Source organism: Wyeomyia smithii, chromosome 2 (assembly GCF_029784165.1).
Source record: "Wyeomyia smithii strain HCP4-BCI-WySm-NY-G18 chromosome 2, ASM2978416v1, whole genome shotgun sequence".
In the NCBI taxonomy this organism is placed as follows: Eukaryota; Metazoa; Arthropoda; class Insecta; order Diptera; family Culicidae; genus Wyeomyia; species Wyeomyia smithii.
This window is the reverse complement of record NC_073695.1, coordinates 156,684,972-156,709,971: the sequence shown is the minus strand read 5'-3', so window position 1 is coordinate 156,709,971 and position 25,000 is coordinate 156,684,972. Positions and strand designations below refer to the sequence as shown.

Below are 25,000 nucleotides of genomic sequence, written 5' to 3'. Positions count from 1 at the left end.
ATATTTTTAATGGTTTTTCGTTATCAAATCGTCTATTTAGAGTGTCCGATGACTCTACTGTGATTTGTATTCAGAATAATTTTTAAGGGAGAGGAAAAATGGATGAAAGTGTGAGAGAAAGATGGCGGAAGTGCGGCACAGGAGTTGATGGGTACCATGAAATTCAAGGTACGGGCATTGAGTCTAGAAGAGGAGGGTGATTAAACGAACTTTGCGAAAACATACCTAATATGTGTTTATTTATTCCTTGAGAGTTTCGAAAATATCCGCTAAAAAATGATTTCGATGGATCATTTCTGTTGGTTGCGTTATTTCGAATATGGTCTTTAGGCACAATGAGGGGCATCCAGCAAATAAGCGCCAATTATTGAAGGCTTCTAAACCAAGTTGCACAAACTGGGTGATTCTAGCAAATAAGCGCCAATTATTGAAGGCTTCTAAACCAAGTTGCACAAACTGGGTGATTCTACTGTGTTGTGTAGTTTACGATAATTTCAGACATTTGAAATTTGGATTCATGTCATCCATGAACAGCAAAGAAAAAAAAAATACAGCCCATGTTGAATGCCGGAAGTAAAAAAAGGGAGTTAGGAGTGCTCAACTATCTTGACATACGTAATTCTGCTAGTCATATGGGAGCGATATTCAAACGAATATTGGCGCTCAGATTATTATTCACTCCATTTAGAATAGAATATTATTCACATTAATTTTCTCCAATTATCTGTTGAATGAATTATGCCAGCACTGTGCAAATCATCGATGTCCGAAAGGCAACTCTACCATAACTTAACTAACGGAGCTACACCAAATACTTTACTTCCCCAACAGGGCCACACCGAATACGAGACAAATCGCGCCAAATGACCGATGGTCGAATATCGACCATTTTTTATTTGAATGAAACTTTGCACACGTATTTGGCTTAGCAAACTGAGTATTTTCCACAGATGGAGAGATTTTTTACACCCATGAGTTATATTCTAAAAGGGCGTATGCCTTTTGACTTAGGTTTTATTCGAAGCATTGTAGTCCAGAAACCGTTTATTGTACAAAAAAAACTGTCTGAGAATGAGTTGCAAGGAATTGAAAATGCATCATGAAAAATTATACACTGTACAAACAAAATTTTTGACCAAAAAATATTAAATATAAACAATAAATTTCATATTCACTAAATGAGTTGATTTTTTTTTATTATTTTTAAATAAACTTGACGTTAATATGCAACTTTAAATAAAAAGTCCAGGATGGAGAAATGAAAAATATTTTTTTTATATTAGATTATTTTTTCTGAAAATTCTAATTCAAACATTTTTGAAATATTCTGATGATTTTAAAAGATGCAGAGAGTCATTTTGAATCAAAAAGCTCTTGGTAGTTAACATTCTAAAGGCATTGGTTTTTGAGTTATTTTGAATTCAAGCTCGAAAAATTATTAAAATTTAGAAAAATACACGTTTTTCTTAATTTGTCCGTGGTTCTCTGGATTTGTTAGTAGCTTAAGTATTTATGGTAAATATTAGTAAATAAGGAGTATGTGTGTCCAATCACAAATGGTGACTTCTCAACACTGTTAAAAATTTGTAATTTTAATTGTTAGGATTTGTTTGCTTTCGCAATTAGGACTTATCATTCGTAGGGATTTGAACCTTTTTGTCAGAGAGGGGGAAGTAAACTTATAACTAACTTAATTGCTAACTTATTGGCTATAAAGAGAGCTTATCGTAGCAATAGAAGATTACAACGATTTTTGTCGAAAATTGTTAATAATTTTATTTTACATAGCTTCTAATGGTTCAACACCAGTAAGTCTATGTAATTCGAGTGTACCAAACCAAGGAGGACGCTTCAAAATCATTTTCAGAATTTTATTCTGAATCCTTTGGAGCGTTTTCTTCCTTGTTGAACAGCAACTTGACCAGATCGGTACAGCATAAAGCATTGCTGGTCTAAAAATTTGTTTGTAAATCAAAAGTTTGTTCTTTAAACAAAGTTTAGAATTCCTGGTAATGAGAAGAAATAAACATCTCGTATATTTGGTGCACTTGGCTTGAATACTCTCAATGTGCTCTTTGAAAATAAGTTTTTTATCATAAATTAGTCCCAAGTACTTAACCTTGTCAGACCAACTTAAAATAACCCCATTCATCTTAACAACGTGATTATTGTTTGGCTTGAGGAAAGAAGCCCTAGTCTAATGAGGAAAAATTATCATTTGAGTTTTAGAAGCATTGGGAGAGATTTTCCACTTTTGCAAGTAGGAAGAAAAAATATCTAAACTTTTCTGCAATCGACTGTATATGACACGAAGACTTTTTCCTTTTACGAAAATGCTTGTGTCATCGCAGAACAATGACTTTGTGCATCTTGGAGGCAAATCAGGAAGATCTGAAGTGAATATGTTGTGAGGACTAGACCCAAGACTGAACCTTGAGGTACACCTGCTCTGACAGGAAATCTATCAGATTTTGAATTCTGATAGACAACCTGCAGGGTTCGATCAGTAAGATAATTTTTTAAAATTTTGGTTAGGAAAATTGGAAAATTAAAAGTTTGCAATTTCGCAATCAAACCTTTATGCCAAACACTGTCACTGTTTTTCTATGTCTAAAAGAGCAGCTCCAGTGGAATAACCTTCAGATTTGTTAGCTCGTATCATATTAGTAACTCTGAGCAATTGTTGAGTAGTGGAATGCCCATGGCGAAATCCAAACTGTTCTTCTGCAAGAATTGAATTTTCGTTGATGTGTGACATCATTCTGTTAAGAATAATTCTCTCAAACAGTTTTCTTATTGAAGAAAGCAAACTGATTGATCGATAACTTGAAACTTCAGCTGGATGCTTATCCGGTTTTAAAATTGGAGTAATTTTTGCATTTTTCCATAATTTGGGAAAATATGCAATTTTGAAGCAGCAATTGAAAATTTTCACTAGAAATTCCATTGTGCTCTCAGGGTGATATTTGATTAATATAATAAAGATTCCATCGTCACCAGGTGCTTTCATATTTTTGAAATTTTTAATAATTAATTTAATCTAATTCAAGTTAGTTTCAATTATTTCTGCAGGTAAAAAATTCTGGGAAGAAATTAAATCAAATTGACGTGTGACTTCATTTTCAATTGGACTCACAAAATTGAAATATGAGTTATGAACACTCTCAAACGGCTGAGCAAGTCTTCGAGCCTTTTGTTCATTAGATACAAGAAAACGTTTACCATCTTTTAAAACTGAAATAGGCTTTGAAGGTTTCTTAAGAATCTTCGACAGCTTCCAAAAAAGTTTTGAATATGGTTTCAACTTTTCAACTTTAGTCTCAAAATTTTGATTTCTCAGAAGAGTAAATCTATGTTTAATCACTTTCTGTAAATCTTTATGATTAGATTTAAAAACAGGGTCACGAGAACGTTGATATTGACGTCTGCGGACATTTTTCAAACGAATTAGAAGTAGAAGATTTTCGTCAGTTATTGGTGAATCAAATTTCACTTGAGCCTTTGGAACAGAATAATTCCTGGCATCAATAATTGCACATTTTAAGGCTTCCAAAGCGGAATCAATATTCACTTCGTTTTGCAAATCAAGCTCATTATTGAAATTTCTCTCAATATGAGTTTTGTATCTTTCCCAATTAGCCTTGTTATAATTAAAACAGAGCTCATAGGGTTTAAAACTGATTCATGTGATAAAGAAAAAGTTATTGGAAGATGGCCAGAATCAAAGTCAGCATGTGTGATCAAATCACTACATACATGACTTTGATCTGTTAGCACCAAATCAATTGTTGATGGGTTTCTTACAGAAGAAAAGCATGTTGGACTATTCGGAGACAAAATAGAATAGTATCCTGAAGAACAATCATTGAATAAAATTTTGCCATTGGAATTACTTTGAGAATTATTCAATGATCGATGTTTAGCGTTAAAATCGCCGATTATCAAAAATTTCGAACGATTTCTGGTGAGTTTTTGTAAATCACCTTTAAAATAATTTTTGTGCTCGCGTGTGCATTGAAATGGTAAATATGCTGCGGCAATAAATAAAATCCCAAGTTCAGTTTGAACTTCAATTCCCAAAGTTTCAATAACTTTCGTCTCAAGATGGGGAAGCGCACGATGTTTGATTCGTCGATGAATAACAATTGCAAATCCACCGCCGGAACCCTGAATCCTATCATATCTATGAACCACGTAATTGAGATCATATTTTAATTTTATGTTAGGTTTCAAAAATGTTTCAGTAATAACTACTAAAAAGCTCATTCTCATTGGCCTTCAATGAGCGAGCATTTCAATTTAAAATTTTGATCGGTTTATTGGAAATCATTGCTAACTTTTAAATTAGAAACAATTTTAATTGTAAAATTTGTACCTATTTGAATGACTTCAAACATTGATTTTGCCTGCAACATGGCGTTCATGAGATCGAACATTGCCTGTTGCAGAAAAGAAAGTTTACCTGCCGTAATGGGCCCCAGGCAGTTGACATTAGAAAAAATATTTTCGGTAGCAATATTAGCTGGGGTAATAGGTGTACATTGATTTTCCACCGTGTTTTGCTTACCTCCCATATTAATGGTCATTTTCGAACTACCAACATTAGGCGGTAGAATGTTCGTACTACCTGTAACCTGGGCATATGTTAAACGAGTATGCAAAGGAGTAGAAGAAGTGGGCGGTACTGGTACGCTTGGAGAATTTTGTTTTGAAGTTTGTTTTGATTGGGAAATTGATATTTGTTTACCTTACCTTGCCTTAACAATTGCTAAACGAACTGGGCATTGGTAAAAACTTGACATATGGTTGCCGTTATAATTCGCACAGCGAAAGTTTTTACTCTCTTGCACAGATGGCCATAACGTTGGCAAATACGGCATTGGGTGATATGCTTTTCACCTCCGCCAAACTTCCTATAAGCTTCCCATTTTACACGCACGTTATATAAAGCATGTGCTTTTTCAAAAAAAAATTAAGTTATTAACCTCACTGCGGTTAAAATGAATTAAATAATTAACAAGGGAAATTCCAGTGCGCTGACGGTTTTCGCCTCGTGATTTTTGTTTCATTAGAATTACTTGGGTAGGGACTATGCCAAGTAATTCTGTTAAAGTAAGTTTGATCTCATCAACGGTTTGATCGATGGTGAGACCTTTCAATACGACCTTGAACGGCTTGGCGCACTTAGTGTCATATGTAAAAAATTTATACATCTTTTCAGTTAAATACTGAATAAGACGATTACGACCCTTAATAGAGTCGGCTAATAAGCGGCATTCGCCTCTACGACCAATTTGATAGGTAAGTTCCTTTTTGAAAATATTGAATTCAGAAGAAATAGTTACCACAATAGGTGGAACTTTCTCCTTTTTTAAAGATCTTACATATTGTATAGTTTCATTACTAATAACTTCTATTTCACCAGCTTTTTGCTCAGGCAAAATATCAAAAGGATTGTCACTACAGACACTCGAAGTGTCAGAAAGAGATGCCTCTCTTTTCCCCCCCGCAGCGATGCGTGGTTTCTTTTTTCGTCCTGCCATTTCAGGTGATACGGAAAAAGTTTAAACAAATGTTAAATTCAACAGTAGGTAGTCTTGAGAAAGACTGATGGGAAATAACTTTCAGGTAGTCTTTAAAAGACACACTGACAAAACACAAACTTTGAAGCTATAGGCAGTCAAAGACCAGTCCACAAGCAACCGAAAACACGTCTGATCTGTAGGACAGCTCAAGAAGCACTCGATTCGTGTAGATTATATTGTATCGAAGTGAAAGATGAATTTGATCTCGAAGAGAATCCACACAATTCATTTATGGAACCATCAACATCAGGATGCGGAAGAAACATTTTACCGACGGAGTTGCAACCATCCGCATCTGTATACGAATTGGCGGAGATACCATTAATCGTATCACCATATTCTCAAGAAAGCATTCAAAAAGAATACTCCAGAACACATAAAATTATTCAACAAAGGCCTAGCTGGAATCAACGTTTCACCGATATCACTGGCACAGCTCAAACAGGAAAAATATCCTAAAAAAGTATCTGAACTTGTTCTGGCGAAGTTGTTATAGTGTGTGATTTCTCAGAACTCTTTTCTTGAAAACCGTTTGCCCAATCGTCTTGTTGTCAAAGAATGAATTGTATATTTTGAAGTAGAATACTTCTCTCAGGAAGTTCGGCTACATAGGGATGTAAAATGAAAATCTAAAACCGAAAAAAGTGAAAAACATGTCCAATTTCAAATGCTAATAAATCGGTTAGTATTCGATGGATTTCCTTCGTTCTTGCAGCAATAGATTGGAAAATCTTCTAAGATTCTTCCCAAAATAAGATAATTGTAATTTTATTATTCACACTATTGTACTATTGAAAATAGTAAAGCCTTGTCAAAACGAAAAATTCGACCTCTGATTGGTCGTTATATGCTTGCTTCCCAAGCACGGTCGACAGAATCATATACCTTGCAATTGAAAACATGCTATTTGGCCTATAAAAGAGCCTGTTTCAGCCGGAGCCGCTCATAATAGTTCTAGACAGCGACAACAGCAGTCGTCCTTCCTTAGCTGCAGCACTAGCTCTGTGGTTGGTCACCACGTCTTAGGAGCAGCGCGGTTTTTCTCAGCGTGTGTCGCCAGACAGCCATTATTCCCCCCGTGTTGGGGCAGCATGATGATTGCCATCAGGAAATCCAATTTCGGAAATCAAAATGCATTTTTTAAGGCAAATAAACATGTCATTGAAAGTTAAAAATTTTTGTCAACGCAAGCAAGCATTCTGTGTTTCATCCTAGCAATTCAAATTTGTCGCACCCGTCTAATTTACTGAATGTGAAATAGCTTCCACAGTGCATGTCGTCCGTGTATCTTAATTCCACCAATGTTAGGGCAGCTCAAAGGTTGTAATTAGCAACCGATTTTGAACCGCAACATGCTTTTTTCAAGGCAAATGAAAAAATAATTGAAGGTTAATAATTTTCTGGCATCAACACAAGCAGACATTCTGTGCGGGATGCAATCAAATTCTGTTGTAGTTGTCTAATTTTTACTTTCACTTTATTTAGTAAACCCCCCACTGTAGGGGCAGCGCGAAGGCTGCGATCAGCATAACCGACATTGAATAATAAACTGCCCTGTTAGAACGCATTCACAAAAGCAGTTAGTTCGACTATGCAGAGCTAATATGAAGTCGATTCAATCAATCAGCATAAACAGAATTTCGTCGTCTCCCAGCTGCCAAGTTGTAACATGATGCAACACGCAACAGTGAGCGAACGAAATCGCTTGATGTTACAAACCGCAATAAGATTAGTGATGGGAAATATCGCCCAGAACGGACATCGATAACAATCGATAATTCCGAGACTTTTATCGATATTATCGATAAGTATCGATAATTTGACAGCTAACGTTTGCGGTGAAAAATTTTTTTTCAGATGATGAAAAAAAACTATTTCAGATGGCGATGGAAAAAAAAACTATGACAGATAATAGAGTTGGATAAATTTCCCATGGAAGGTTGTCATGTTAGCTTCCTCACAAAAAATATTACGTCCTTGCGTGCAGCCTTCCGACAGTTAACCGGAACATTCGCCGTGGCGGACGAAAACATGCGTGTAGCCATGTTTTTAAGCTCTTTCTTCGTTTTTTTAATTCCTCCTCCGTTTTCGAGACAAAATTGTTGGAATAGATCTTGCGCTTCAAATTTGCCCAGAAATTCTCGATGGGAAGCAGCTGGGGGACATTGAGCGGGTTCGCCGACTTCGGTACCACATCAATATTCAGCCGCTCCATCTTCTCCAACGATCGCTTCGAATAGTTGGCCGACGTCAAATCTGGCAAGAACACCGTGTCTTCGCGCTTATGGTATTTCTTGATGAACGACGCAGCTTCTGTCAGGCACTTCGTACTCAGGGATGCCACATGTACAGATTAATCTGTATTTTACAGATTTTTGGCCGAAGTAACGGTACAGAATCTGTATATACAGATATACAGATTTTCGTCGAAAAGTACATTAAGTGACATTAATTTTTTTTTTAGCAAATTGAATATATTTCCAACTCCTCACACGTTTTAAGCTAAAAATTTCGTTTATGTACTATAAAAACTAAAAAAATACAAAGTTCTTTGTGTTTAAACAACACAGATTTTTTTTACAGATATTTTTGTTCCAGATACAGATGTTCAGATTTTTTCAAGGGAAAACACAGATTTAAATGTGGCAACCCTGTTCGTACTATAAATTTCCCCGTTCACGGCCAGCCCGGAGCGAAAGAAGAGCAATTTTGACATCCCTTTCTCGCTGATTGACAGCAACAGCCGCACCTTCTTGGGAAACTTGGTCTGTGAAATAAACCTTACCTCGATGCTCACTTCCTTCGTGGGGAAGGTAAAATACGGAGAGCCCTGCTAGTCGTTGCCATCCAGGGTGAGATAGGTCTAGTCGTCCAATACCACTGCCGCGTCGCGATTCACCGGGAAAATTGACTTGACCATCTTCAACCGCTGTCGCTGCGTCATTGCCTGCAGCTCCAAGACCAGTGGACGGGACTGCCGCTTCCTGCATGTATGTCCATGTTCTCCAGATGCTTTTTCACTGTTTTAGAGCACGCACCAATCTATCTGCCAAGTGCACGCAGCGATTTAGCCACTTTTCCCTCGGTCTTCCTCCTTAGCATTCCTTGGAAGCTTCTTGTCGCTCAGGGTCGTTGGCCGTCCGGAATCGGGCTTTCTTTCGATGCTCTGATCGTTGTCTAATTGTGTCAAGATGTTGTAGATGCCAAAACCGACATACCCGGGGTCCACAAAGTGCCGCACGATGTCCGTTTTTGACGCGGCGGGGTACCGTTCTTTGAACGCGCACACTTCTGAACGGAGTAGCTTCACTTTTTTCGCCATCACAGTTAGAGTTTGACTGATAGGGCTGTCAATTTTTTTTTTGCTAACTCATGGGTTACTATGATTGATGATGCATGAGTAGTTTCGTCAGTGCGATTGAAGGTAAACCCATGAAAAATCGGCAATTTTTGTCCATTTTTTTTAACCGCAAACGTTATTCAACAAATGCAATTTTGCTATATAAATTTGTTAAAAACAGAGACAGTGATGGCCCAAACAGAATGGATACGTTGCGTTGCGTTGACGTCAATGTGACAGTAAATGTATGGGCTAACTGTCAAATTGCCGCAAACGCAGCCGCAACGTATCCATTGTGTTAAGGCCTTGAATGACAAATCTTACGATACTGCAAATGAAAATTCAAACAACCGGACGAGTTAAACAGTTTGTTTTGGAAAGTCTTCGGGTTTTACGCCGAGAGTGTTTTCTACGGAGTAGTTTCAAGCCGAAGTTTATTTTGAAGGTTGTATAATAAGGGAAATAATTGAAGCAGGCAAAATTCTGTCAATTTTTAAATGGCCAAAACTTCACGAAAAATTAATCAATTCTGACAAAACAGGTTTCATTTTACTGGAAAACTGTCCTAGTTTCCTAGTGTTACTTGAGAACTGGACGTGACCAAGGTTCATTGGAAATGTTTCGGATTTCCGGAGTGTGTGCCAAAGTGTACATTTTTGCAACGCGTAGAACTTTTTATGATATTCTGTTTCACTTAGGTTTATATGTTGTCAATAAATAAGAATTTATTTCGGGTTCATTGGTAGCCAAAGATTGGAAATTCGCCAAGGAATCATCGAGGTATGAAGTTATTAAGTATGGGTGTTGATTTTGGCGGTTTTTTCCCTGTTGGGTACTAATTTTCCTTGAGCTTGCAGCACTCTAGCAGAATTCAATCAAACATTGTGGGTGTGTAGGTCATAGAGCAATTTATCTGGATTAACATTTAAATAGATCAGACTATTTTCACGCGGATTTTCTCTAAAAGGTTATTTATGCAGATTTTCAAATTAACGTGGTTTTTACGCGAATTTTTGAATTTAAGCGGTTTATCAAGCGGATTTTTGAATTAACATGGTTTTTTCACGAGGCATGTATCCCCCGCGTAAGAAAACCTAACTGTGTTTGAACCTTTTTCTTATGAATCAATATATCTTTGTAAAAATTATCTGAACTTTCCTTCAAAAATATAAAAAAATGAGTTTAAGATCCTACTCTGAAAAAAATATAATTTTAAGAACAAAAAAGGATTTTAGAAAATATCGGTGATCTCAGATTTTTTTGAATAAAGTATTTTAGATAGACAATTTAGTTGCCTAAAACGTTCTATGCGTTGCAAAAATGTACACTTTGACACACACTCTTGAAATCCGAAACATTTTCGGTGTAGGTTGGTCACACCAAGTTCCCAAGTAATACTAATATAATACTGTTTTCCATTGAAATGAAACCAGTTATCAAAATTGATTCATTTTTCGTAAAGTTCTGGCCATTTAAAATCCGAGAGAATTCTATTTATCTCAATTATTTTGTCTACCTCCTGTATAAATCAGGATACTTTTTTGGCGCAACAATTTCGTTGATTTGGATTTTTAGTGGAACTAAAAATTGTTTGTTGGGTTACAGATACTTTAAATTTAAACAGTTCCAAGTTAAACTAAACAATTGCCAATAGACTGCCGCTATGCATGTCCATCATATTATAAGAGTTGGCGAGCCAAAGAAAATGCATTTTATTACAATTTCGTATCATTGCTTTTTATGAGATAGTGCAAAAAGTTTGGATATTTTTTCAAAGTTCTCCAGTACTAAGTTGTCGAATTCATCCAATCCAATTCAAATCCAATTCTCCTACATCGATTCTGCTATTAACATTTGAATTAATAAAGTTGATGTATTTCACTAAGGTTTTTAAAATATCATTTTTTCTAGTTACTGATTGTTGTCCAAAATTGGTCGCAGTAGATCGTCGAATGATGGTCTATACCATCCTCCTAGCAATGTTGTCATTCTTTGTTGCACGTACGCCCACGCAGCAGCCACTCGAGTGCAATCGGAGAATTTGTGTTTGATGTCTTCGATGCCCATCGTGCAGTGTTGACAATGCGGATCGTTGGCCCGACCGATTACATGCATCAGGCGGCGATGTTCCGTTTTTTCGTTGACCAGCATGTAGAGATCGCTACGGTAGTGTGAGGATAGTCTGCTTGAAGAAATATTCCCCCATATTCTCCTCCAGTTTATGTTGGGTCGATTTTGTTCAACCCTTGGTAGTTCGGTTTGATCCAAGATTCACCAAAATAAATATTGCATCGTTTTACCTTTGTTATACTAAACAAAGGTTATAAAATCGGTTGAAAAACGCAAAATAGATCCAAGGCCCGGAGAGCCGAACCTTATATACCATTCGACTCAGCTCGACGAACTGAGCAATGTCTGTTCGTGTGTATGTGTGTGTGTGTGTATGTATGTTGTCTGTATGTATGTGCCGCAAAATACTAACGCACCTTTCTTACAGAACGCAATATCCGATTTTGATGATCTTATACGCAAACGAAAGCTACTGTTCTCCCCCAGAATGCTACCGAGTGGATTTTTGATTAGTGGCTTAGTTCTCAAAATATTGATCGAAGAGTATTTTTTACATAAGATATTTAACTTTTAAGGCAAAATGAATGGCATGGAGAGCCATGTGTTATACACCGATCGACTCAGATCGACGAACTGAACAATTTCTGTATGTATGTGTATGTGTGCTTGTATGTATGTATGTGTAAATATGTTGTTTATATGTATAGTATATCAGAATCGAAACAAGAAAATTACAAAATAAACACTTATTTTACAGAACGCATATTCCGATTTTGATGTTCGCATGCTCAAATGAACGGCCTAGAGTACTTTAAAAATCATACTAAGTGCGAATTTTTATTGGCAGCTTGAACTGTAAAAGTTTGACCGAAGTATATTTCAGACATGGGATATTTTACTTTCTGGATAATTCATCTCCCTGCTTTCTCTTCTTCTCTAACCCTCTATTTCTTTTTTTTCGTATCGCTATTCATTCCTTAAAAGAAATCAACAATCATCGACAACAATGCATAATTTTTATACTCTTCGTAGTGCGTCTTAACTGATGTAAATAAATTACCCTCTAGCTTTTTCTTAAAAATTTGAATTAGATTTTAGAGGAAACTGCAATGCTCACTTAGCTCCTTTTCTGCCTTGCGAAGCTTCCGTCCTTACTTTTTTTGAAATTTATATATAAAATTGTACGTTGTACCCAGATTCAAAAATAAGAATCTTCTACAGCTTTCGGGAGCCAAACATTGTAGCAAAATCTGATCTCAAAGTGTTCAAATGTAACATAATTAGCGATACAGATATTTTAAAAAGCTTTACCAAAAATGTATAGACCTATTTACGTACGAATTTGTTAGTGCCACCCGTTAACAATGCTACATTTTGAACAGCTGGAAAACTTTTCGGTTGTACACTTATTTTATGTTTGAATTCAGTTCTGAATATACTTCTTGCTCGTGACCAGGAATCTACAGTTGATGGTAAACGTAATTGGCAAAATAAGGAAAAAGTTTTGAGAAATTGTGAACAACGAGATGCGATGATTTACAGTTTGGATGAAACTGAAGCAACTTAACATGGCTATACACGTTTACTAGTGTGCGCAGGTGAAAAGTTACTTATCTGTATGATATGATACACTATGCTCATGTAAGATATAAATATTGCTTTCTAATTTAAGACTAAGTGCAAACAGAGTATCCATCTTATTCCGCTCCTCGTTATCGCAGCAAGTTTTATAAAGTCTTCATTAAAATTTTTATCATACTGCCTAGACCTTTTCCTGTATAATTCTGAACTATAACTTTTCGAGAACGAGTTTGTAGAAATTTGCTTCAATTCGTAAAAAATATAAGATGCTGATTCATAATTCTAGGTCCTGCGATTTATAAAGCAAAAGCGATATTCAAACCTTGTTTATGGGGATTTAAAAAAAAGAACTGCATTAAACTAATATACATATTTGCTGTTCTAGGATGAAAGCAGCATGATTGTTATCTATTACTGTTTCCTCAAATTCGATTATTTCAAGAAAAAATTTGAGTTGCTTTTAGCTAGCATTTAAAAATTGGTTTGTAATCGAAAAAATAACACTCATATACTCCAGTGACAACATCCATAATATTTGTGAAACCCACGTCAAGCTTTAATTCAATGATCGTATTTGGTTCACCCTCTGAAAACTATCTTTTAAATTCGTTTTATTCATTATTGGAATTGGACTTACGTTGGTATACGATTTGTGGTTTACTGGTCTAATAAGTATAAAGTAATAGGTAGTTAGTATAACAAAGGTTTCTGCACCACTAGGTGGATTAATTCTGGTTTTTAAATAGATCTTAAAAGGATGAGTGAAAATTTCCAAATTTGATTTTCTTCGTTCTTTGCAAATATTAATAAATCGATTTAAACATTCAACCAAGGGATAGTGAAATTGGTAATGAATGAGATCACAAACAATAATCTGCAACGGAAGCTACAAACCGAATAGGAGAACATTCTACAGCATTATTTGACGGCTGGAGCAGAATTATTAACCCAACGAGTTCCGCGAAGGGATTTAAGCTATAAAGTGGTTCGCAATCGACTATTAAAATTGGTACAAACAACAAATGATGACTAGAGCAAGATACCTGACTTCATACATTTTGCTCGCAACACCTTTATAACGGTGCCATCTGATAACCTTAAAACTGTGATTATTAGAAAAATCGATTTATCATGGTCAATCCGCTAGATGAAAACGAAAACAAGATGGCAATACTATATAAGGATATTGAAAATTAGATGACAGGACCATATAATGATATTGAAAAACATGCTTCACCTTTCACCACCTTGTCGTCATCACCAAAATAACAGTATACAAATTAGTTCAAATTTCGTTCACGCGCAGCGAAACTCGTGTCCGCTGCATACTGCAAGAGTGACGTATTGTGTACTAGTCATCTTTGGTTATGCTTAAAAACATATTGTTGAAACGACTATGAACGACGAACATACTATCATCAAAATAAATAATTCATATCATGGTCATCTCAGACATTGACATATATTTTTCTCCTGTTGTAATAAATTATTATTATTATCTAGACCATATAGATTAGTTTGTCCAAGACACCACACAAATCTGACCAAGCCTAAAAAGAGAAAATAACCTTAATATTTTTCTGTGTGTGCTCATTAAATGTAGTTCACCCAACCGCCATCATACTCGGAGGGGCGCCACATTTTTGTTGCCCGTATTGTTGGTTGAGTTGGATATCTATGTTTCAATAATCTAAGCTTGTGCTCACCCTTATAATATCGATAATTATCGTTAACGTCAAAAAATTAACGATAATATCGATGACCAGCATTTTTCGATATTATCGATAAGTATCGATAAGTTTCCCATCACTAAATAAGATACGGGTTAAAACCGTTGCGTGTGTGAGAGCACCATCGGTGTTTATTCGCTCGATACAAAAATCAAATGCGAATTGTGGAATAATTCGTCTAAAGAATATAAGGAAATGGTAAACCTGAACTGAAAGGCGTGGCCTATTACGTAGCACCCTTCGGCTATAAAAGAGTGTTTCTGCGAAAACTAGCTACATTCATTAGTCGGAAGGTGAACTGGATGGACCGTCCACAACGTTGACAGCAGTAACAGCAGATATCGGCACTCAGCACTGCTGCTATGGTCTGTTACTGCTGAGTCAGCAGTAACAGACCATAGCAGCCGGTTGCGCCTGTGGTTGCCTTCAAATTAAACAAATCACTTGCCCTGTGGTTGGTCATCACGTCTCAGGAGCAGCGCGGTTCTTCTCAGCGTGTGTCGCCAGACTGCCATTATTCCCCCCGTGTTGGGGCAGCATGAAGATTGCCATCAGGAAATCCAATTTCGAAAATCAAAATGCCTTTTTTAAGGCAAATAAACAAGTCATTGAAAGTTAATAATTTTTGTCAACGCAAGCAAGCATTCTGTGTTGCATCCTAGCAATTCAAATTTGTCGCACCCGTCTAATTTACTGAATGTGAAATAGCTTCCACAGTGCATGTTGTCCGTGTATCTTAATTCCCCCAATGTTAGGGCAGCTCAAAGGTTGTAATTAGCAACCGATTTTGAACCGCAACATGCTTTTTTCAGGGCAAATAAAAAATAATTGAAGGTTAATAATTTTCTGGCATCAACACAAGCAGACATTCTGTGCGGGATGCAATCAAATTCTGTTGTAGTTGTCTAATTTTTACTTTTACTTTATTTAGTAAACCCCCCACTGTAGGGGCAGCGCAAAGGCGCGATTAGCATTAGTACGCATTCACAAAAGCAGTTAGTTCGACTATGCAGAGCAAATATGAAGTCGATTCAATCAATCAGTATAAACAGAATTTCGTCGTCTCCCAGCTGCCAAGTTGCAACATGATGCACCACGCAACAGCGAGCAAACGAAATCGCTTGATGTTACAAACCGCAATAAGATACGGGTTAAAAACCGTTGCGTGTGTGAGAGCACCATCGGTGTTTATTCGCTGGATACACTATCTACTGTCTACTGAACGCAATAATCTGCTTACATGCGACACGGGGACGGGAACATTTTTTTCAACCAAGCTGCATAACACGACACAAAACATGTTATTTTGTTGCTTCAATGAGAGTGCTATCGGTCCGGCTCGACAAGAAATCATTTTTGTGCATCCGTGCTACGAAACTGAGGAAAAACTTTAGAATCTGAAAAAAGAGGTGGAGCTTATCAAATGATCGCTCTGAGCCGGAATGAAGTCACACATATTTTTCAAGTTATATCATGCCATCACGTACAAAAAATAATTCATTCCTATTTTCATCCCTATATAAGAGCCTGTTTAGTCGAAGCCGCTCATAATAGTTCTGAACAGCGACGACAGCAGTCCTCCCTTAGCAGCAGCGGGAGCGAGCAGTGGGTACCATCGATAGCGGATAGCGGCCACAACTGTGGCATGGCTGCGGATAAGCTTAGCAGTTTCAGCGGATCTCACCATCGATAGCAGCAGGGCCAGCAGATGCAGGTACAGCGGATACCAATGGCGGCCACAACTGTGGCATGGCTACGGATAGCGTTGCAGTTGCTCAGCAGTTGGGCCAGCGTATAGCGGCCACAACTGTGGCATGGCTATGCATAGCGTAGCTGTTGCAGCGGGTATATCAGCATCGATAGTAGCAGGGTCAGCTGATGCAACGACACTCCCTTCACTAAAATGCTGTTTCAGTGTGGTAGCGGGAAGCATCAAGCAGCAGGCTTGCATGAAGTGAATACATCAGCCAGCAACTTTCTCTAAGGCCTCTGCCATAGTAGACGCGAAAAGCGGCGCGAACCGATTCGCTCGGCCGTAGGTTAATGTACAGCTCTACTGATGGCTGTACATTAACCTACAGCCGAGCGAATCGGTTCGCGTCACTTTTCGCGTCTATTATGGCAGAGGCCTAATGGGAAAGTTGTATCATTTTGTTCAGAAGAATATTATTGTCGGTAATATTACAGAGATGCGATTGCGTAAATCCGATTTTGAATTCAACAATTGTTCTTTTGAGAACAAATAAAACACTTATTTGAAGAGTTAATAGCTTTTGTTACCAATAGCAGTATAGTAACAGCCTCAGCGGTGGATGCAGATGCAGCCGGTACTTCCCTGAGGCCAATGTAAAGGTAAATAGGAGCAGCACGGCGAAACATTTCAGGTTATGCTTAGACGCGCGTCATTTTTCGTTGCTGATATTCCCCACATGAAACGACGCGCTTTCGTATGATAGCGGTGGTATTAGCGGTAGATGCATTTGCCAACACTTCCTCCAGTAAAGCCGTGTCTAGTTTGCAATGTGAAAACACCTTTCTCATTGTGTTGGCCGTGCGCCTTAGTCCTCACTATCAAGGTAACACAGAGATGTAAGATAAACACTACATCCTATAATAAATTGAACAATTGTCCTTATAAGGACAACAAATGAATTAATGAAGATTAAATTTTGAATTAGAATACTTCTCTCAGGAAGTTCGGCTACATAGGGATGTGAAATGAAAATCTAAAACTGAAAAAAGTGAGAAAAACTTCAAATGCTAATAAACCGGTTAGTTTTCGATGGATTTCCTTCGTTTTTGCAGCAATCGATTATAAAACCTTCTAAGATTCCTACCAAATGCATGAAATTGCAATTTTATCATTCGAACTATTGTACTATTGAAAACTCTTAAGCCTTGTCAAAACACAAAATTCTACCTCTGATTGGTCGTTATACCGCGCTTTCCCAAGCACGGTCGGCAGAGTTATGGACCTAGTAAATTGGGAATGCATCATTTGGCCTATATAAGAGCTTCATCAGATAATAAACAAACATTTCATCGGATATTAAACTGAACAACTGAAATTTGAAGAACACAAATGAATATTTGAAGAGTTAATATTTTCTCGTTTTGCGCTATAATCCAAAGTTAATTTTCTTCATCTACATGCATACTCTGATTATTATTACGTGTTTGCGTCGCTTAGTGTTTGGCTACGGTCATGCAGAACGCAAATAACGGCGCGATGCGATTCGGCAAGACGAAGTCTGTTGAAATGTATAGCTCTACTTTGCCTTAAAAAAGCTGTTCATTTCACCACGGTAAGGCGAATCGCATTGCGCCGGCATTCGCGTTCTGCATAACCGTAGCCTTTGTTCCGTTCCCGTTTAATGATGTCGTATTAAATGTACATATTACAATTCGGCAGCACTTCAACTTCTCATTTGCACAAAATTTAAAAATATTCAATTAACTTCATTCAAAATATCAGACAAAAAGAAATTACAATACTGCCAATGAACGGTCAACGTTTATTTACTAGAAAAAATGACTGACACGCAAGCAGCCGGGTTATCTTTCTTGTAAAAGTATTCTACTTCAACTTTGCGGTCGTGGCTTTGCATACAACCTTCTTGTGATTTTTGATCAAGCATTCCAATGAATGTATGGTTTTTGCTGGAGAACCACGGACAAATTAAGAAAAACGTGTATTTTTCTAAATTTTAATAATTTTTCGAGCTTAAATTAGAAATAACTCGAAAACCAATGCCTTTAGAATGTTAACTACCAAGAGCTTTTTGATTCAAAATGACTCTCTCCATCTTTTAAAATCATCAGAATATTTTTTTTTTAACTTTTGAATTAGAATTTTTATAAAAAAATCAATCTACCATAAAAAGATTATTTTTCATTTCTCCATCCTGGACTTTTTTTTAAAAGTTGCGTTTTAACATCAAGTTTCTTTAAAACAAAAATTAAAAAAAAATTCAACTTTCTTTTTTTAATTGAAATTTAATGTTTTTTTTTTTTTTTTTTTGAGCAGAATTTTTTTTTGTGCACTGCATTTTTAATTCCCTACAATTTATTCTCAGACAGTTTTTCTATACAACCAACGGTTTCTGGGCTACAATGCTTCGAATAAAACCTATGCCAAAAGGCATTCGCCCTTTTAGAATGTAACTCACGGGTGTAAAAAATCTCTCCATCTGTGAAAAATGCTCAGTTTGCTAAGCTAAATACGTGTGCTAAGATTCAATCAAATCAAAAATGGTCGGAGGGTTTCGAAGCTGTTCGTTCCTTCAATCTAGGACTGATGGTCATGTCAGGTGTCGCCTGTATTTTAGTACTATCGTTTGGGGCTTCTTCTGAAACTTTTTTCAATTTTTTCAGCTTTATGAAATTGTAGCTCATATAATAATGAAAAGATTTTATTGCTATTACTTATATTCATCGCGCTCATTAATTATTTCATTTGAATAAGCTGCCACGAAGATTGATGAACTTGCTTAGGTCGAATAATTAAACGTTATAAAGCAGGAAGACTGAGCCCCTGATGTGTGATCATTCTTAACTATTTTTTTATCAGTGGCAGTGGCAGTGGCCAGTCGTCGTAGGTTCGAGTTTTAGCTCGGGAGAGACTGTTAGTGTCAGTAGGATCGTAGCGCTAACCCCGCAATTGTCCTGTACACTAAATAGTTGGCTGCGAAGTCTGTGTGTAATAAACAGAAGGTCGAGTTCCGAATCGAAATGTAGCACCAAGACTTTGCTTTGCCTTGCTTTGGCAGATTATATTTTTTGAGTAAAGGCTGGTAAATCCAACATTTTACTATTTGTAAATTTCATATTTATATTTGTAAATAGTATGGTTTTCAGCGTATTTATATAAGCATACCGATTTGCTGCACTTTACTGAGACATTTTCTCATTTTGAGCAGTTGTTAACCGTTATGTACTCGGCAGGGTACCCGGGTACCTTTTCAGGCTTTATTGCTTCAAAAACCAAGGATAACGTCAACTTAGACAGCTGAAACTTATGGAATGCTCCTAACTAGTGGAAATAAACCATTTTCCATCATTAGTCTGTTTGTTGAAACAAGGATGGTCGAAGGGGGGGGGGCTTCGAAATTTTTTACGACGCAAGTACTCGGCAGGGTACCCGGGTACCCACAAAATGAACATCCATTTCGAGTCCAACTGGTGAGTTGTCCTCGAAATGGTCTTACCGGAGCAAATTCCCGTGGGGCCCTAAATGGCCACCAACATGAGTGGATAGAAACCCTAGCAACATGCATATCAAAATTCTTGAAATCACTCCAGGAATCGATTTACATCTATTAAGAGTCCAACTGATGAGTTGTCCTCAAAATGGTCGCACCGGAGCAGATTTCCGTGAGGCCCTATATGGCCACCAACATGAGTGGATAGAAACCCTAGCAATATGCATATGAGCAAGTTATTGGCAAAGAACTCGGATCAACAACTGCAACTGATACATCTACCTCGGTCAAACGAGACTCAACTGGAAGAGTCCCACAAGCTGGCGTCTGCCACATTTGCAAAAATTTGGACAATAAACGCAGGAAGACAAGGAAGACGTGTACAGCATGCTGCAAGCCAATATGCAACGAGCACAGCAAGGACATTTGCAACGATTGCTAATTTTGTTATTTGATATTTTTTTATTCATATTACTAAGTTTTTTTATATTTGTTATGTTTCAGACTCAAAACGACTTGTTATTCGTGCAAAAACTTAGAATAATAAACGATTTGCAATGGGCCAGAAAACTCTAAATAAAAATATGAAGCCTTTGTCATTAAATTCTGAACTGAAAAAGCTTCGAATAAGTTTTGGAAATAGCCTTCTGGAGACAAATTGACAGATGAACTCAAAAAAGATTCCTGGAGTGAATTCAGGAATTTTGATATACATATTGCTGGGTTTCTATCCACTCATGTTGGTGGCCATATAGGGCCCCATGGGAATCTGCTCCGGTACGACCATTTCGAGGACAACCCATCAGTTGGACTCTAAATAGATGTGAATCGATTCCTGGAGTGATTTCAAGAATTTTGATATGCATATTACTAGGGTTTTTATCCACTCATGTTGGTGGCCATATATGGCCCCACAGGAATCTGCTCCAGAGTGGTCATTTCAAGGATAACTCGGAAAATGAACTCAGAATTTATCAAAGTCAACTTCTGGAGTGATTTCATGGATTCCGATACCGATATTGTTTGGTTTTATTGCCAATTGTTAAAATTTGTCTCGCATCTTGAACCTGGCCCCGGACATCTGGATTTGCAGGAACCATATGGGAACCAATGGCTCTTTAGGTCCCGTATACTAACAATAGACAAATTTTCCAATCTTTTGACGGGCCAAGATTGAAAATCGGTCAAGAATTAAAGAAGTAAGAAGCATTTCATTTTGGTGGGTACCCGGGTACCCTGCCGAGTATTTACGTGTGTTAAAATTGCCGAGTACATAACGGTTAATTGTCATTTCTAGTTAGGCTGAAACTTTTCACAGATATTCCTATGGGTTATAGTTGTCACTGTGTGCACTAGGTAGTTTTTTTTTAATTGTGAACTGCGAATTACGAAAATTATAGAAGGTTAGCTAAAAATTGATGATCGGATAATCATGGAAAATGAAGAAAAACAGTACTAATTTTCAATAAAACTTTTTTTTATCTGAGCCAAAAGGTTTGGCGGATTTATTTGAAATCTTAAGCAAAGCTGTAGATAGTCTTTTTGTCTTTCCAGAAAAAATATACACCGTAAGAATAAAATCTTTTTTCAAACGAAGTAAATAAAGATAATCATTAGATTTCTCAAAAAACTCACTTTTTAAAAATCTGATTATTTTTTCAAATAGGGGAAAAGGGGGCAGTTTCGGATGAGGGCAGTTTCATTCATGTTTTCAACCGTTTGAGCTTAAAGTTGTAAGTATTTCTCTAATTTCTTTGTGAACGATTTTCACAAAGTACACCACCTTAGTTCGTAACTAATATGCAATGAAAAAACGTGATAACGCCGGGGAAACAAAGATCTTATTTATTAGATAAAATTAAGATTTATCTTTGAATGGTGGTGGGGCACATTCGGACATCGTTTGTGGGGCACATTCGGACACTTACCAAATTTATGTTTGATTGTTGTTTATTAACAAATATCGATTTAGACTGATTCTCAGTCCTAAAAATGGTTCGGAACTACAAAAGGAAAACCGATAGAGCAAGCATCAACGAAGATGAGCTGGGAAGAGTTTCTAAAGGAACAATGTCTTTGAGACACGCTTGTGATACCTGCGGAATTTGGTCTGTCGTCTGAAAAATCAAAGAAACGAAAAAACGAAAAAATCATGAAGCAACTCGTCCAAAAACTCAGATTAACAAGTATTTACGAACGTGGAAGAAACGTTTCTAGAGAAATATTTGATCGAAAGTTCCCATATGAATTATGGATTAACGTATTCTCAATGTTCTGAAACACTTGAAAGAGGTTCCAGAAAGCAGCGTAACTGAACCAGTTTCGCTGTTACTTGCCAATCACGAATGCCATTGTACTTCGAACCAATCAAATATTGCCGAGAAAATGGAATAGTTCTTGTATCCTTTCCCCCTCATAGCCAGTTTGCTCGATTTTTATTTTATAAAATAAATTTGAAATGAAAGGATGAGTTTCGAAGTTTGCAATCCGATCTCAGTCACTGTTTATATGTACGAAATAGTTTAAAAACACAAAATTTTCATTAATCTAGAAAAGTTTTTCAACACTGTTTGAAAGTGCCCCGGGACTGTCCGAAACTATCCCACACATGGGGCACATTCGGACAAAAAAGAAAATTTTGAAAAATTCAAATAAATCAATCGAAATTGCATCATCGCACACTACTAACACGCTTATATGATACTCTGATGCCAATAGCCAGGATGAATTAAGATTTTTTTGAAAGATAACAAAAAATATTGAAAAACACTGTAGAAAAAGTGTCCGAAACTGCCCCCCTCTCCCATACTACACGTTCTAGCTAAATGTTATTGCGTATTCGAATTTGAAGAAAAGTTTTGAGCACATTTGTTATACTTTGCGTTAATTTTTACGAGAAGTTTTTTTGTGAGAGAAGTTTAAATGAGAGATTTTATAATCGTTCTAAATAATTATGCTTTTTGCAATTGAAAGTGGATCACTGAAATAGGCAAAACTGGTATCTATTGCCGAAATCGTGATGCTCTGCCGAGAGTGATGTCCATACGGTGGCTCAGTTTTTGGCTATGTTTAAATATCACAACATGCATTTTTGTTTGCCTAACAGAATAGGTAATTTATTTTCGTTTGGAAGAACGAACTCATCTTTACAATACTCTGTTCTATTTACGTAATGGTTGTACAAGTAGCAGTGTTTACATATGAGCCGTTGCGGAACAGAGTGGTCTAAAGACCATTTTTTTTTTTCAAAAATGAGTTTACATAAACCGCATCTACTCAAGAAACTGAAGTTAGGAGACTAGAGAAATTTCGAAAAATCGAACTTTAAAGCTGATTTATACCATGTTGAAATTTCGTCCGAAACAGAATGGCCATTCTGTTTCGGAACAGAGTGGTCTATGTACATAAATCGATGTAATACCATCATGTAACATGTGACATGGAACATATTACATGTGATATGTAACTTGTCACTTGTCCTGTAACATATTTCACGTGATTTGTAACATGTTACACGTAATGTAACACGAAAAATGTAACATGTCAAATATCATGTAATATGTAACATGTTGCGTTACATGTAATGTTACACCTCACATGTTACATGTGACATGCCATGTACATCATTTAACATGTGACACATTTTGTACGAGTTAACGTTATTTTTATTTATGTTTTTGTACATAGACCACTCTGTTCCGAAACGATACGAGGATTCCAGTAAAATATATATGAAGTCAGAATGGTCTAAGTACATTGGAATGGTAAAATCACTCATTTCGCCAAAAAAATGATAATTTTATGTAATCACATGTTCTTAACCACTTCATAACCTTTATATAAGAACATTTTGTTCGAAAGAATCCGTTGAACAGAAATTTATTCAGAGATTTTTCGAAAATTTCTTCTCCTGACAAATTTGCTCGACGGCACATAGCCCACTCTGTTTCGCAACGGCTCATATGTATTGATATACATAGTGGAAGATTGTACAAAAAAATGGAGAAGATGTATTTTTGGTATGCTCTTATCACACAATGCGTCCTTTAATAACTATTTAATCATAGGAATGAGAGTAGAAATAGAAAGATATTTACTTTTCATCTCCATACCTAGAAGCCATGGTGCGACCGATTCGTTTTCCTTGGCTGACTTAAGAATAGTTTCTGGCAGCGGCAGTGAATGTCTAACCATAGCACCATAAAGTCCATATTCGGCCATAATAGTACTTCGGCCCCAGCACTTTTCAGTCTTACGCCACTTGGCTCTTCGATTTTGGAACCATACCTAGAAAAAGAGAGATAAACTGTTGAATATCATGTGTAGGCTTATTCATTTGAGATATTAATTACGATGAGTCTGTTAACCGTGACTTGAAAGTCCATGACAAATTGTATGACACAAAATTAATAATATCTTATGGTTCATCTGATTGCAAGCTAAAGGAATTAGAATTACTGCATTGAGAGCAGATGTTCTATCCAACAACCCCTTTTTATAAGTGACTTGGATATACAATAAATAGAACATGAACAACGTTGAATTCAACAGCCACTAATCGCATAAAATTACGCACTCCTCTCTCTATATATATATAATATATATATACTCTCTATATATATATATATATATATATATATATATATATATATATATATATACTATATATATATTATATATATATAATAGTATATATATATACTATATATATATATATATATATATATATATATATATATATATATATATATATATATATATATATATATATATATATATAATATATATATATATATATATATATATAATATATATATATATATATATATATATATATATATATATTATATATATATATATATATATATATATATATATATATATATATATATTATATATATATATATATATATATAAATATATATATATATATATATATATATATATATATATATATATATATATATATATATATATATATATATATATATATATATATATATATATATATATAATATATATATATATATATATATATATATAGATCTCTTTGCTAACTTAGCTAACTAACCTGGAGACTGGCCGTTAGCTAACACTGGCGTGTCGGTGGTCAACCTGTCGCCTGTTTTGCAATTCTAAAACTATTTGAGAGGCGGCTGTACAAACCGCCCTCCAAATGTTTGGGTCTTTACACATCCTCCGAACTAGGTTGTCCGGAGTGGTGTCTGGCCCGCTCACTACCATCATGTCGCTCCGCGCATGCACAAAAACGAGGGCACACGAAGAAGACATGCTCAGCAGTTTCTTCCGCATCCGCGCACTCGGGACACATGGGGGACCCCGCATGCCCGAATCTGTGTAGATACTGCCTGAAGCAACCATGACCTGACAGAATCTGTGTCAAGTGGAAGTTAACTTCTCCATGGCGCCTCCCGACCCATCCGGATACGTCCGGAATAAGTCGATGCGTCCATCTACCCTTTGCGGAATTGG

At 36.4% G+C, this 25,000-nt stretch overlaps 1 protein-coding gene across 6 annotated transcripts in view; it reads right to left on the bottom strand.

Annotated features, from left to right (window-relative positions):
- Nucleotides 1-25,000, bottom strand: part of LOC129721201 (visual system homeobox 1-like) — a 417,650-nt gene that overhangs the window by 26,347 nt on the left and 366,303 nt on the right. For 4 of the 6 annotated variants that reach the window (XM_055673493.1, XM_055673491.1, XM_055673495.1 and 1 more), the window contains one exon: nucleotides 23,605-23,794. In XM_055673493.1, the coding sequence (XP_055529468.1) occupies nucleotides 23,605-23,794 (190 nt within the window). The remainder of the gene's footprint in view (nucleotides 1-23,604; nucleotides 23,795-25,000) is intronic. The other 2 variants (XM_055673494.1, XM_055673496.1) reach the window with 1 other exon arrangement.